Consider the following 16,467-nt stretch of genomic DNA (forward strand, 5'->3'; position numbering starts at 1 on the left):
ATTGTCTATTGTCTATCAACAGCAGGATAAACTGAACCAAGTGGAGATCAGAATTAAAGGTCGATCTTTCAGAAAGGAGGTGAGGAGGAACTTATTCAGTCAGAGGGCGGTGAATCTGTGGAACTCATGGCCACAGACGGCTGTGCTGGCCAAGTCAGTGGATATTTCTAAGGCAGAGATAGAGACACATTCTTGATTCGAGTGGGTTCTGGGGAGAAGGCAGGAGAGTGGGATTAGGAGGCAGAGATCAGCGGAGTAGACTCGATGGGCCGAATGGCCTAATTCTCTCCAACAACTTGCGATCTGTGACTGTACAACTGCAAATCTCGGCTTTGCTGTCCTGCAGGGTTGAATTCTCGTGTTAAAGTCGTGCCCACAACTCCTTGGATGCTGCGCTGGATTCCTTTCCCCGGTGCTTTGAAGCAGCCCATACTCTCCCCTCCTACTGACAGGGAGCCCACTTGCTCACACACACACTGGCCAGACAGCCTCGTAGTCATCCATTCATCACACAATCATGCTTTATGCCGCGCCACAGTGGTTGGGACTGAGGCGAGGGCTGTGTTAGAAACTACAAGTTCAGCAACAAGGCACAAAGGAGGCCTTCACATGCGACAATGTGCCACAAACCCCTGACATTACTGCTTGCAACGCCCACTGCCTTGCACGGCCCAGCGCAGAAACACCCCCCTTATAACCATTATTTAAGAGGGAGTTAGATGTGGCCCTTGTGGCTAGGGATCAGGGGGTATGGAGAGAAGGCAGGCACAGGATACTGAGTTGGATGATCAGCCATGATCATATTGAATGGCGAATGGTGCAGGCTCGAAGGGCCGAATGGCCTCTACTCCTGCACCTACTTTCTATGTTTCTATAACCACAGGTTCACAAGTTTATAGGAGCAGAATTAGGCCATTCGGCCCGTCGAGTCCACTCCGCCATTCAATCACGGCTGAAGATAGACACAACGTGCTGGAGTAACTCAGCGGGACAGGCAGCACCTCTGGAGAGAAGGAATGGGTGACGTTTCGGGTCGAGACCCTTCCTCAGACTGGTTAGGGATAAGAGAAACGAGAGACATAGACGATGATGTAGCGAGATAAAGAACAATGAGTGAAATATTTGCACAAAAGTAACAATGATCACGGCTGATCTCTCCCTCCTATCCCCATTCTCCTGCCTTCTCCCCATAACCCTTGACACCTGCACTAATCAAGAATCTATCTATCTCTGCCTTAAAAATATCCACTGATTTGGCTCCACAGCCGTCTGTGGCAATGAGTTCCACAGATTCACCACCCTCTGACTAAAGAAATTCATCCTCACCTCCTTTCGAAAAGAGCGCCCTTTAATTCTGAGGCTGTGACCTCTGGTCCTAGACTCTCCCACCAGTGGAAACATAGAAACATAGAAAATAGGTGCAGGAGTAGAGGCCATTCGGCCCTTCGAGCCTGCACCGCCATTCAATATGATCATGGCTGATCATCCAACTCAGTATCCTGTACCTGCCTTCTCTCCATACCCCCTGATCCCTTTAGCCACAAGGGCCACATCTAACTCCATCTTAAATATAGCCAATGAACTGTGGCCTCAACTACATTCTGTGGCAGAGAATTCCAGAGATTCACCACTCTCTGTGTAAAAAATGTTTTTCTCATCTCGGTCCTAAAGGATTTCCCCTTTATCCTTAAACTATGACCCCTTGTCCTGGACTTCCCCAACATCGGGAACAATCTTCCTGCATCTTGTACGTTTCTATAAGACACCCCCTCAATCTTCTAAATTCTAGCGAGTACTATCCAGTCCTAAAGGATTTCCCCCTTATCCTTAAACTGTGACCCCTTGTCCTGGACTTCTCTGTGGCAACGAATTCCACAGATTCACCACCCTCTGACTGAAGAAATTCCTCCTCAAGTCCTTTCTAAAGGTGGCAGGAGCGGGATTGAGGGATGTACCGAGCAGTCGTCAGACGGCAGGAGCCAGTGTGCGGAAGCATTGTGTTAATGGCATGGGGGGGGGGGGGGGGCTACTGGAGCCTGTATCACACACGGCATGCAGTGGGCAAGTCAAAGCCACCAGTACTTTGCCAGAGACCCATCGTGTGCAGACCGTGAATGCCCGGATCATCATGCTGCGCTTGAAGAAGAGGAGGAGATAGACTTTGAGTACAACATAAGGCAGGAGGGCATCTTTAACCTGCCGCAAAAGGCTTTTACTCAGGGAAAATACAAGCAACATCTGCAGAGGAGAGAGGAGAGAGAAGGTCAGACAGGAAAGGTGAAAGGTGAAAGGTGAAAGGAAGCGCAGCGACTTAAAAATCCCTTGCCCCCCCCCCCCCCCCCATTGCCATATAACCATATAACAATTACAGCACGGAAACAGGCCATCTCGGCCCTTCTAGTCCGTGCCGAACACTTACTCTCCCCTAGTCCCATCTACCTGCACTCAGACCATAACCCTCCATTCCTTTCCCGTCCATATACCTATCCAATTTATTTTTAAATGATAAAAAACGAACCTGCCTCCACCACTTCCACTGGAAGCTCATTCCACACAGCCACCACTCTCTGAGTAAAGAAGTTCCCCCTCATGTTACCCCTAAACATTTGTCCCTTAATTCTCAAATCATGTCATCTTCCCTACTCTCAATGGAAAAAGCTTATCCACGTCAACTCTGTCTATCCCTCTCATCATTTTAACGACCCCTATCAAGTCCCCCCTTAACCTTCTGCGCTCCAAAGAATAAAGACCTAACTTGTTCAACCTTTCTCTGTAACTTAGTTGCTGAAACCCAGGCAACATTCTAGTAAATCTCCTCTGTACTCTGGGACAAGTGTGGAAAAACCAAAGCAGGGTTCGCCTCCAGCCTCAATCCCTTGGATGGTCATGCACATCATTGGTGACACCACGTCCAGGGGATGGTGCTCCATTTTGGCCACCATGTTACAGGAAAGATGGTGCCTAGCAGGAAAGTGTGCGGAGAAGGTTCACAAGGATTTACGAGGGCTTGAGCTCCAGGGAGAGGTTGAGTAGGCTGGGACTATTCCATGGAGCGCAGGAGGATGAGGTGTGATCTTATTGAGGTGTACAGAATCACGAGGGGACTAGCTCGGGTAGACGCCCAGAGTCTTGCCCAGAGTAGGGGAATCGAGGACCAGAGGACATGGGTTTACGGTGAGGAGGGAAAGATTTGAAAGGGATCTGAGGGGTAACCTTTTCACAGATGGCGGTGGGTGTATGGAACGAGCAGTCGGAGGAGGTAGTTGAGGCGGGGGCTATCCCAAACATTTAGGAAACAGCTAGACAGGTACGTGGATAGGACAGGTGTGGAGGGATATGGACCAAACGCAGGCAGGTGGGACTCGTGTAGGTGGGACATGTTGGCCGGTGTGGGCAAGTTGGGCCGAAGGGCCTGTTTCCACACTGTGTCACTCTATGACTCTGTAACTGCCGGCAATAGGAGGCCATTCAGCCCTTTGTCCCTGTGCTATCCCAGTTCGCCCAGAGAGTGGGTGGACAGTGAATGGTGATGAAGGAAGGTCTTACCTCCTTGAGGCGTTCCATGTCTTTCAGGTAGAAACCAATGTAGAAAAGGCTGAGATAGGAATTCACAAACTGAAACTGGGAAGAAATGAAATAAAAACATTATAATGAGCACTGCACAGGTATAGGGCATAGTAATTAGGAGGCTGGCACGGTGGCGCAGCGGTAGAGTTGCTGCCTCACAGCGCCAGAGACCCGGGTTCGATCCCGACTACGGGTGCTGTCTGTACGGAGTTTGCACGTTCTCCCAGTGACCTGCGCAGGTTTCCTCCCAAAGTTCAAAAGCGTACAGGTTTGTAGGTTAATTGGCCTCGGTAAAAAATTGTAAAATAGTCCCTAGTGTGTGCAGGATCATGCTAATGAGCGGGGTAGTCGCGGGCTCGATGGGCCGAAGGGCCTGTTTCCGCAACGTATCTCTAAAGTCTAGGGGATCTTATTGAAACATATAAGATTATTAAGGGTTTGGACACGCTGGAGGCAGGAAACATGTTCCCGATGTTGGGGGAGTCCAGAACCAGGGGCCACAGTTTAAGAATAAGGAGTAAGCCATTTAGAACGGAGATGAGGAAACACTTTTTCTCACAGAGAGTGGTGAGTCTGTGGAATTCTCTGCCTCTAGAGTGTCTGGTGGAGGCAGGTTCTCTGGATGCTTTCAAGAGAGCGCTAGATAGGGCTCTTAAAGATAGCGGAGTCAGGGGATATGGGGAGAAGGCAGGAACGGGGTACTGATTGGGGATGATCAGCCATGATCACAGTGAATGGCGGTGCTGGCTCCAAGGGCCGAATGGCCTACTCCTGCACCTATTGTCTATTGTCTATTGTCTAAAGGGGTTGGCAAGGGATGAGAGGCCCTGGAACCTTGAGCCAGTCTCCGCACTGTATCTCTGAGGTCTCCCACACTTGTGGAAAGAGAAGTGAATGAATTGTCCAGGTTTGGTGCAAGGCAGACAGGCCTGAGGGAATCACGAGGGCCGGCTGGAGCTGCTCGCCTTCCCCAGCGGGTTGAATGTCAAATGCCACGGCCTCTAATTTTATCCTTGGCAGTAATCTACACCATGGCTATCCATCCCCAGCCCAGATCATCATTACTACATCACCCCTTCAACCCGTAAAAACCCTACCCTCACCAGCGATAGTTGTCTTCACCCACCCTCATCCCTCCCCCCCCCCCCCTTCCCCAGCCAGTTATAAACAGAGAAAAATAGGTACAGGAGTAGGCCATTCAGCCCTTCGAGCCAGCACCGCCATTCAATATGATCATGGCTGAACATCCATAATCAGTACCCCGTTCCTGCTTTCTCCCCATATCCCTTGATTCCGCCTAACTCTCTCTTGAAAACATAGAAACATAGAAAATAGGTGCAGGAGGAGGCCATTCGGCCCTTCGAGCCAGCACCGCCATTCATTGTGACCATGGCTGATCGTCCCCTATCAATAACCCGTGCCTGCCTTCTCCCCATATCCCTTGACTCCACTAGCCCCTAGAGCTCTATCTAACTCTCCCTTCAATCTCTTAAAACAACCAGAGAATTGGCCTCCACTGCCTTCTGTGGCAGAGAATTCCACAGATTCACAACTCTCTGAGTGAAGAATTTTTTCCTCTTCTCAGTCCTAAATGGCCGGCCCCTTATTATTAAACTGTGTGACCGCTGGTCTGGACTCCCCCAACATGGGGAACATTTTCCTGCATCTATCCTGTCCAATCCTTGAATATATTTTACAGTGGGCACACACACGCAAACACACACACCGCACACTAGCACTATCCTACACACACACACACACACACACACACACACCGCACACTAGCACTATCCTACACACACACACACACACACACACACTAGGGACAATTTACAATTTTTACCGAAGCCAATCAACTTACAAAACTGTACGTCATTGGAGTGTGGGAGGAAACCGGAGCACCCGGAGAAAACCCACGCAGGTCACGGGGAGAACGTGCAAACTCCGTACAGACAGCACCCGTAGTCAGGATCGAACCCGGGTCTCCGGCGCTGTGAGGCAGCAACTCTACCACTTGCGCCACCATGCCGCCCCTTCGCTTCAGACCCCCGGGCTCTCAGCTAAGAGCTTCACGGAGCGGTGAGGGGCAGGGGCTGGGACCCACGGTATCTTGGCCCGTGATGGGCTTTGTGCCTTTACTTTGCACTAAACATTGTTCCCTTTATCATGTATCTGTACACTGTGGGCGGCTCGATTGTAATCATGCATTGTCTTCCCTCTGACTGGTTAGCACGCAACAAAACCTTTTCACCTTAGGCCATATGGTCATAAGTGATAGTAGAACTAGGCCATTCGGCCCATCAAGTCCACTCCGCCATTCAATCGCGGCTGATCTATCTCTCCTAACCCCATTCTCCTGCCTTATCCCCGTAACCCCTGACTCCCGTACTGATCAATACCGTACCTTGTGACAATAAGCTCAACTGAAGGAGAGAGAGCGAGGGACCTTGACGTCCAGCTGAAAGCCCCATCGTTTTCACGACAATACTCACCAACACGAGTTTAATGATGAGGTGTTTCTCATAGGCACTCTGTAAACGGTAATTCTCTGTGAAGAGAGGAGATGAGAAGAATGTGAGTGAGATGTGAGTGGGGGGGGGGGGGGGGGGGCTTCTTCCCGTGGGAGTGGGCCACTGTCATCACCTGCCTAGGGGCGGCACGGTGGCGTAGAGGTAGAGACACGAGTTCGATCCCGACTACGGGTCGCGGTATGTCATGTTGTTACTTGTGGGCGGAGCACCAAGGCAAATTCCTTGTATGTGAATAAACTTACTTACTTACTGGTTTGTACGGAGTTTGCACGTTCTCCCCGTGACCCGCGTGGGTTTTCTCCAAGATCATCACCTCCCTCCCACACTCCAAAGACGTGCAGGTTTGTAGGTTAATTAGCTTGTTGTGAATGTAAAACTGTCTATACTGTGTCGGGTAGTGTTAGTGCGGGGATCGCTGGTCGGCACGGACTCGGTGGGACGAAGGGCCTGTTTCCGCGCAGTATCTCTAAAACTAGTTTAAAAAACGAAACTAGACGCACCGACTAGCGACCACTCTGTAAACCAGTACTATCCCACACACTAGGGACAATTTTTATTTTACAACTTACCAAAGCCAATTAACCTACAAACCTGCATGGCTTTGGAATGTGGGAAGAATCTAGAGCACCCGGGGAAAGACCACGTGGTCACGGGGAGAACGTACAAACTCCGTACAGGCAGCACCTGTGGCCGGGATCGAACCTGGGCCTCCGGCGCCGTGAGGCAGCAACTCTACCGCTGCGCCACCGTGCCGCCCTCGAATCCACCTCTGCTGCTTCTCCTGTTACAACATAAACTGTACATAAGACGGACACAGAGTGCTGGAGTAACTCATAGAAAATAGGTGCAGGAGTAGGCCATTCGGCCCTTCGAGCCGTCAGCGGGTCAGCGGGTCAGCGGGTCAGGCAGCATCTGTGGAGAACATGGATAGGTGACGTTTCACAGAGTGCTGGAGTAACTCAGCGGGTCAGGCAGCATCTATGGAGCTAAGGAAATAGGCAACGTTTCAGGCCGAAACCCAAGGGTTTCGGCCCGAAACTTTGCATATTTCCAGAAGGATTTCGGCCCGAAACGTTGCCTATTTCCAGAAGGGTTTCGGCCCGAAACGTTGCCTATTTCCAGAAGGGTTTCGGCCCGAAACGTTGCCTATTTCCTTAGCTCCATAGATGCTGCTGCACCATAACTCAGTGGGTCAGGCAGCATCTGTGGAGAACATGGATAGGTGACGTTTCACAGAGTGCTGGAGTAACTCAGCGGGCCAGGCAGCATCTGTGGAGAACATGGATAGGTGACGTTTCACAGAGTGCTGGAGTAACTCAGCGGGTCAGGCAGCATCTGTGGAGAACATGGATAGGTGACGTTTCACAGAGTGCTGGAGTAACTCAGCGGGTCAGGCAGCATCTGTGGAGAAGATGCATTGCACGCTCCGTGTATTCCGTGCCCACTGACATGTACTCACCCATGTCGTTCAACCAGTAGGCGATTTTCTTGTAAACATCATCAAGAACTGTAACCACAACAGCCAGTAACACTGTGGGAAAGTACGAAACAACACGAGGAAGTTCTTTGATACTCGTCACAAACTCCTGGAAAAGAGGAAAACAAAAGGCAGGTTTTATGAAACAAAAGCAACGGAACATCTCAAGAACGGTGGCGGGCATGGTGGCGCAGCGGCAGAGTTGCTGCCTCACAGCGCCGGAGACCCGGTGTCAAATCCTGACTACGGGTGCTGACTGTACGGAGTTTGCACGTTCTCCCCGTGACCCGCGCGGGTTTTCTCCGGGAGCTCCGGTTTCCTCCCACACTCCAAAGGCGTGCAGGTTTGTAGGTTAATTGGCTTTGGTATAAGTGTAAATTGTCCCTAGTGTGTGTAGGGTGCGGGGATCACTGGTCAGTGCGGACTCGGTGGGCCGAAGGGCCTGTTTCTGCGCTGTATTTCTAAACTAAACTAAACTAAACTCAGTATTGTGCATAAACGGTGGAATCTCTGTAGGAACGTGGCTGCAGTTCCCCTGACGATCTCGATAGCGTCATAGAGTGATACAGCGCGGAAACAGGCCCTTCGGCCCAACTTTCCCACACCGGCCAACATGTCCTAGCTACACTAGTCCCACCTGCCATCTCCCTCCAAACCTGTCCTATCCATGTACCTGTTTAAGAAGGAACTGCAGATGCTGGAAAATCGAAGGTAGACAAAAGTGCTGGAGAAACTCAGCAGGTGCAGCAGCATATATGGAGCGAAGGAAATAGGCAACGTTTCGTGCCGAAACCCTTCCGGGTTTCGGCTCGAAACGTTGCCTATTTCCTTCAAGGGTTCCGTCCCGAAACGTTGCCTATTTCCTTCGCTCCATAGATGCTGCTGCACCCGCTGAGTTACTCCAGCATTTTTGTCTACCTGTCCATGTACCTGTCTGACTGTTTCTTAAACGCCAATGTTTCTCGACCGTTCAGATGGGCCGTTGCGTGATAATTAGAGGGCGCCCGAGACACGCACGCGCGCCCTGACACCGGCACGACTGCGTACAACCCCCCCCGCGCTCACACACCCCCTTGGTCGTGGGGAGGGTCGCTACTGACCTGCAGCTCAAAGCAGATTAACATGGTGAGGAACACGAAGCACAGACCGAACAGACACACGGGGAGACTGACAAAGTACTGGAACAACCTCCTCTTCCACGGCGAGTAGTAGAAGTCCTCGCAGCCCGTCACCGGACTGACGCGCTTCACCCCCTGATGAGAGGAAGGACAAGAAGGAGGAATTAGAACCATCACGCTGCAAATAGCAGGGCCACGTCGACTGGCCTTAAATTCAGAAGGATGAGAGTTATTGTTCAAAAAGGAACTGCAGACGCTGGAAGATCAAAGGTAGACAAAATTGCTGGAGAAACTCAGCGGGTGCAGCAGCATCTATGGAGCGAAGGAAATAGGCGACGTTTCGGGCCGAAACCCTTCTTCAGACTGATAGTTTATCCTATTTTTCTAATTTCTTTCTTTCTTTAGTGTACCCATGCTGGGCCCCAAGTACTTCAGGGTGAATCTTTGGGACGGTTTGACACGGGACACGCGCTGAGGGCTGATCATCCTGCAGCGGGCCACCCTTGTGGAGGGTGTATAGTGTTAAAAGGCTGAAACACCCAGTGATGCACGGGTACACTACTGTTGATGTGTCCTGTGCCCAACTGTCCTGAAGGTTACCCAGGCCAAGATATACGTATCCCCCCCCCCCCCCGCCCCCCACCGATGTTGAGCGTCTACCACTCTCAACAATCAACGAATGTCGTGAAATGCTCCCCACCTATTGGCACAAGGGACTTCTTAACACCTTGTCCTGTGTATTTGATTCTATAAATATGAATAAATAATGTTAATAGGTAACAGATAAAGAAGGACACCAGCTACTTTAGTAACTGGGTCCCTGGGAACCTGGATACTTAATATGTAACCGTCAAACAAAGTCTGTACTGGTTTGGATTATGATATGCAGATGCCTCTAATAAAATTTTATTAAAAAAAAAGAAAAAGAAGGATGAGAGGGAGTTCTTATAGAAACATTTACAATTCTTAACGAGGGTCTGAAGAAGGGTCTCGACCCGAAACGTCACCCATTCCTTCTCTCCAGAGATGCTGCCTGTCCCGCTGAGTTACTCCAGCACTTTGTGCCTATCTTTAGTTTCAACCAGCATCTGCAGTTCTTTCCCACCTAAAACCCTTAAGGGATTTGGACAGGCTCGATGCAAGAAAAATGTTCCCGATGTTGGGGGAGTCCAGAACCAGGGGTCACACACAGTTTAAGAATAAGGGGTCGGCCATTTAGGACTGAGATGAGGAACAACCTTTTCACGCAGAGTGTTGTGAATCTGTGGAATTCCCAGCCACAGAAGGCAGTGGAGGCCGATTCACTGGATGTTTTCAAGGGAGAGTTAGATTTAGCTCTTAGGGCTAACGGAATCAAGGGATATGGGGAGAAAGCAGGAACGGGGTACTGATTGTGGATGATCAGCCATGATAGAAACATAGAAATTAGGTGCAGGAGTAGGCCATTCGGCCCTTCGAGCCTGCACCGCCATTCAATATGATCATGGCTGATCATCCAACTCAGTATCCCGTACCTGCCTTCTCTCCATACCCTCTGATCCCCTTAGCCACAAGGGCCACATCTAACTCCCTCTTAAATATAGCCAATGAACTGGCCTCGACTACCCTCTGTGGCAGAGAGTTCCAGAGATTCACCACTCTCTGTGTGAAAAAAGTTTTTCTCATCTCGGTTTTAAAGGATTTCCCCCTTATCCTTAAGCTGTGACCCCTTGTCCTGGACTTCCCCAACATCGGGAACAATCTTTCTGCATCTAGCCTGTCCAACCTCTTAAGAATTTTGTAAGTTTCTATAAGATCCCCCCTCAATCTTCTAAATTCTAGCGAGTACAAACCAAGTCTATCCAGTCTTTCTTCATAAGACAGTCCTGACATCCCAGGAATCAGTCTGGTGAACCTTCTCTGTACTCCCTCTATGGCAATAATGTCCTTCCTCAGATTTGGAGACCAAAACTGTATGCAATACTCCAGGTGTGGTCTCACCAAGACCCTGTACAACTGCAGTAGAACCTGATCTTATTGAATGGCGATGCTGGCTCAAAGGGCCGAATGGCCTCCTCCTGCACCTATTGTCTATGTTGTCTAGCGTTTAGGATTCCTGGTTTTCACCCAGATGGCCCGGGTTCGACTCTCGTGCTGGGAAGTTTGTCTTGGGTGCGGCACGATGGCGCAGCGGTAGAGTTGCTGCCTCACGGCGCCAGAGACCCGGGTTCGATCCCAACTACGGGCGCTGTCTGTACGGAGTTTGTCCGTTCTCCCCGTGACCTGCGTGGGTTTTCTCCGAGATCTTCGGTTTCCTCCCACACTCCAAAGACGTGCAGGTTTGTGGGTTAATTGGCTTGGTGTATGTGAACACGTTGTCCCTAGTGTGTGTAGGATAGTGTTAGTGCGCGGGGATTGTTGGTCAGCGCGGGCTCGATGGGCCGAAGGGCCTGTATCCGCGCTGTATCTCTAAACTAAACCAAGCAAGGTAACGTCCAATAAAGTCCAATTAAAGATAATCCAAGGGTCTCCCATGAGGGAGATGGGAGGTCAGGTCCGCTCTCTAGTTGGTGGTAGGATGGTTCAGTTGCCTGATAACAGTCGGGAAGAAACTGTCCCTGAATCTGGAGGTGAGAATCGGGAGAATGTTTTCACACTTCTGTACCTCTTGCCCGATGGGAGAGGGGAGAAGAGGGAGTGACCGGGGTGAGACTGGTCCTTGATGATGCTGCTGGCCTTGCCGAGGCAGCGTGAGGTGTAGATGGAGTCAATGGAAGTGAGGTTGGTTTGTGTGACGGTCTGGGCTGTGTCCAGCCAAATATGTACATGTGTGTGCAAATGTTCATCACACACAAGCACACGCACGCACACAAACACACAGACAAGCACACACACATGCACACACACACATGCACACGCACAGGCACACGCACGCACACAAACACACAGACAAGCACACACACATGCACATACACACATGCACACACACATGCACATACACACATGCACACACACATGCACACACACACATGCACACACACACATGCACACACACACATGCACACACACACATGCACACACACAAGCACACACATGCAAACACACATGCACACACACAAGCACACATACAAGCACATACACACATGCACACACACATGTACACACACAGGCACACGCACGCACACAAACACACAGACAAGCACACACACATGCACACACACACAAGCACACACACATGCACACACACACATGCACACACACAAGCACACACAAGCACACACACACATGCACACACACACACACAAGCACACACACATGCACACACACACAAGCACACACACATGCACACACAGACAAGCACACACACATGCACACACACACAAGCACACACACATGCACACACACACATGCACACACACAAGCACACATGCACACACACATGCACACACACACATGCACACACACACACATGCACACACACAAGCACACACACATGCACACACACAAGCACACACACAAGCACACACACACACACGCATACACACATGCACACACACATGCACACACATGCACAGGCACACGCACACACACAAACACACAGACAAGCACACACACAAGCACACATATGCACACACACAAGCACACACACAAGCACACACACACACGCATACACACATGCACACACACATGCACAGGCACACGCACACACACAAACACACAGACAAGCACACACACAAGCACACACATGCACACACACAAGCACACACACGCATACACACACACACACACACACACGCACACGCCATGCACCCTAGGTGAGGGAGGGTGGCAGGAGGGTGGAGAGGAGGTGTATAATGACCACAGGCTTCAGTACAGGCTGGTTACTGCTCGGTGTGAATTCCAGATTCACTCCACCAGGACGTTTACATTCCCCACCCGCCCACGTGCCAGTGGTCACAGTGTTCCCGTGTCCTTACCCTGAACTGTGAGCGGGGCTCCTCGATGAGCTCAGCAGGCCGGTCGAGAGTGCCCCACCTGTAGGCCAGCTCCGCACTCTGGCGTTTCCAACCCTCCAGGAACAGCGTGGTCCACACAATGTTAAAGAGGGCAAAGATCACGCAGATCACGTCGCGGCTCGTCTGGTGGCGAGAAGAACACACACGGTTAGTTGAAACATAGAAACACAGACAATAGGTGCAGGAGTAGGCCATTCGGCCCTTCGAGCCAGCACCAGCCACTCAATGTGATCATGGCTGATCATCCAGAATCAGTACCCCGTTCCTGCCTTCTCCCCATATCCCCTGGTTCCATTAGCCCCTCAGAGCTTGGGCGACATTTGCCTACGTCACAGCGGCAGAGACCCGGGTTCGATCCTGACTACGGGCGCTGTCTGTACAGAGTTTGCACGTTCTCCCCGTGACCTGCGTGGGTTTTTTCCCCGAGATCTCCAGTTTCCTCCCACACTACAAGGACGTGCAGGTTTGTAGGTCAATTGTCTTGGAGTAAGTGTAAATCATCCCTAGTGTGTGCAGGATAGTGTTAGTGTGCGGGGGGGGGGGGGGGGGGGGGGGGATCGCTGGTCGGAGCGGACTCGGTGAGCCAAAGGGCCTGTTTCCGCGCTGAATCTCTAAACTAAACTAAAAATCTAATTGAAAACCACCAGATAGTGGAAGTCCTGGATAGAGTGGACGTGGAGAGGATGTTTCCACTAGTGGGAGAGTCTAGGACCAGAGGTCACAGCCTCAGAATGAAAGGACACACGTTTTGAATAGAAATGAGGGGGAATCTCTTTAGTCAGAGGGTGGTGAATCTGTGGAATTCATTGCCACAGACGGCTGTGGAGACCAATATTTTAAAGTGGAGATTGATAGGTTCTTGATCAGTAAGGACGTCAAAGGTTACGGGGAGAAGGCAGGAGAATGGGGTTTAGGGGGCCAGAGACCAGCGGCAGAGACCCAGGTTCGATCCTGACCATGGGTGCTGTCTGTACGGAGTTTGCACGTTCTCCCCGTGACCTGCGTGGGTTTTCTCCGGGAGCTCCGGTTTCCTCCCACACTCCAAGGACGTGTAGGTTTGTAGGTTAATTGGCTGTGTTAAAAATAGTAAATTGTGCCTAGTGTGCAGGTTAGTGCTAGTATACGTGGTAACCGCCGGTCAGCATGGACTCGGTGGGCTGAAGGGCCTGTTTCTGCACTGTATCTCTAAAGTCCAGAGGGAAAAATAGTCCAGCCATGATCGAATGGCGGAATAGACTCGATGGGCTGAATGGCCTGAGACCACTCCATGTTTTATGGTTATGGGTTAAATAATTGGGGGGAAAAAGATGAGGTTGAAGTTTAACGATTTATCTGCTCTGACAATGACACAATCACTCAGCCCTTCAAGGGAATGGTGGTTGTCCCAGGGGGGCTGAAGTGGCCCATGAATTAGTGACCGTCTGATGTGGAGGCAAGAGGATTATCTGGGAGGTTGGAGATGCCACAAGCCCCCCCCCCCCCCCCCGCCCCCCCCCCCCCCCCCCCCCCCCCCCCCCCCAATCCCTGCCCCAAAACCTGCCTTTGTCCAGAACCTTCACTGGGGGGGGGGGGGGGTCAGCAATGGACCTGGTCAACCTGCAGGAATCTCAGGACCAAGGACAAGATTCCATCTCCACGTGGCCGGGAGATTTCTGGTCAATGGGGGTTGGGTACACCACACATACCTGGCCAGTAGGGGTTGGGGTACACCACACATACCTGGTCAATGGGGGTTGGGTACACCACACATACCTGGTCAATGGGGGTGGGGACACCACACATACCTGGCCAGTAGGGGGCGGGGTACACCACACATACCTGGCCAGTAGGGGGCAGGGTACACCACACCTACCTGGCCAGTAGGGGGTTGGGGGACACCACACATACCTGGCCAGTAGGGGGTGGGGACACCACACATACCTGGTCAATGGGGGTTGGGTACACCACACCTACCTGGCCAGTAGGGGGTGGGGACACCACACATACCTGGTCAATGGGGGTTGGGGACACCACACATACCTGGCCACTAGGGGGCGGGGACACCACACATACCTGGCCAGTAGGGGTTGGGTACACCACACATACCTGGTCAATGGGGGTTGGGGTACACCACACATACCTGGTCAATGGGGGTTGGGGTACACCACACATACCTGGCCAGTATGGGGCGGGGTACACCACACATACCTGGCCAGTGGGGGTTGGGGTACACCACACCTACCTGGTCAGACTCGGTAAACGCCCAGAGTCCAAAGCCGATCACCGCTGGGTAGATCATCGACCAGGTGTAGTAACCGAGCCATGAGAAGTACATCGCTATTTTAACACCAAAATAGTCGCAGATCTCGTCTGGAACAGAAGGAAGAGAAGGCAGGTTAGTAAGTTCACAAGTTATTGAGTCATAGAGTGATACAGCATGGAAACAGGCCCTTCGGCCCAACTTGCCCATACCGGCCAACATGTCCCAGCTACACTGGTCCCACCTGCCCGCGTTCGGCCCATATACCTCCAAACCCGTACTATCCATGTACCTGTCTAACTGTTCATTAAATGTTGGGATAGTCCCAGCCTCAACTACCTCCTCTGGCAGCTCGTTCCATACACCCACCACCCTTTGTGTGAAAAAAGTTACCCCTCAGATTCCTATTAAATCTTTTCCCCTTCACCTTGAACCTATGTCCTCTGGTCCTCGATTCCCCTACTCTGGGCAAGAGATGTTGGGATAGACCCAGCCTGGACTACCTCCTCTGGCAGCTTGTTACAGGGGCGGGGGAGTGTACGTACCGATTGGCTGCGACTCACACACGGCCTGGACCCACGACTTCACCAGACGGTTCAGGATCCGCTGCTCGTGGAGGGGAAGCACCTGCTGGATTATGCCACGGGTCATCAACTCTGCAACTGGACACAGCGCCAGTGGTCAGTGACAGGTAACACATAGAAACATAGAAACATAGACAATAGGTGCAGGAGTAGAGGCCATTCGGCCCTTCGAGCCTGCACCGCCATTCAATATGATCATGGCTGATCATCCCATCCCTGCCTTCTCTCCATACCCCCTGATCCCTTTAGCCACAAGGGCCACGTCTAACTCCCTCTTAAATATAGCCAATGAACTGTGGCCTCAACTACCTTCTGTGGCAGAGAATTCCACAGATTCACCACTCTCTGTGTGAAAAATGTTTTTCTCATCTCGGTCCTAAAAGATTTCCCCCTTATCCTTAAACTGTGTGACCCCTTGTCCTGGACTTCCCCAACATCGGGAACAATCTTCCTGCATCTAGCCTGCCCAACCCCTTAAGAATTTTGTAAGTTTCTATAAGACCCCCCCCTCAATCTTCTAAATTCTAGCGAGTCCAAGCCGACTCTATCCAGTCTTCCTTCGTATGAAAGTCCTGCCATCCCAGGAATCAGTCTGGTGAACCTTCTCTGTACTCCCTCTATGACAAGAATGTCTTTCCTCAGATTAGGAGACTAAAACTGTACGCAATACTCCAGGTGTGGTCTCACCAAGACCCTGTACAACTGCAGTAGAACCTCCCTGCTCCTATACTCAAATCCTTTTGCTATAAATGCTAACATACCATTGGCTTTCTTCACTGCCTGCTGCACCTGCATGCCTACTTTCAATGACTGGTCCCAACATGGCAAGAATTCTACCCATCCCCCCCCCCCGCGCCCTCCTTTCACCCCACCTCCTCTACCCCAACTGTCTGTGGTCCCCCCCCAAACCATTGCACCCCTTTCTCCACCATTCAACACTTGACCCTGGTCCCATC

The 16,467-nt window shown here is 51.3% G+C and overlaps 1 protein-coding gene across 1 annotated transcript in view; it reads right to left on the minus strand.

Annotated features, from left to right (window-relative positions):
* Positions 1-16,467, minus strand: part of ano8 (anoctamin 8) — a 45,172-nt gene that overhangs the window by 17,015 nt on the left and 11,690 nt on the right. The window contains exons 6-12 of the mRNA XM_033047214.1: positions 15,473-15,589; positions 14,910-15,037; positions 12,650-12,811; positions 8,676-8,828; positions 7,558-7,684; positions 6,060-6,115; positions 3,547-3,621 (exon numbers count right to left, since the gene is read on the minus strand). Coding sequence (XP_032903105.1) covers positions 3,547-3,621; positions 6,060-6,115; positions 7,558-7,684; positions 8,676-8,828; positions 12,650-12,811; positions 14,910-15,037; positions 15,473-15,589 — 818 coding nt within the window. The remainder of the gene's footprint in view (positions 1-3,546; positions 3,622-6,059; positions 6,116-7,557; positions 7,685-8,675; positions 8,829-12,649; positions 12,812-14,909; positions 15,038-15,472; positions 15,590-16,467) is intronic.

Source organism: Amblyraja radiata, chromosome 29 (genome assembly GCF_010909765.2).
Source record: "Amblyraja radiata isolate CabotCenter1 chromosome 29, sAmbRad1.1.pri, whole genome shotgun sequence".
NCBI classification, from domain to species: domain Eukaryota; kingdom Metazoa; phylum Chordata; class Chondrichthyes; order Rajiformes; family Rajidae; genus Amblyraja; species Amblyraja radiata.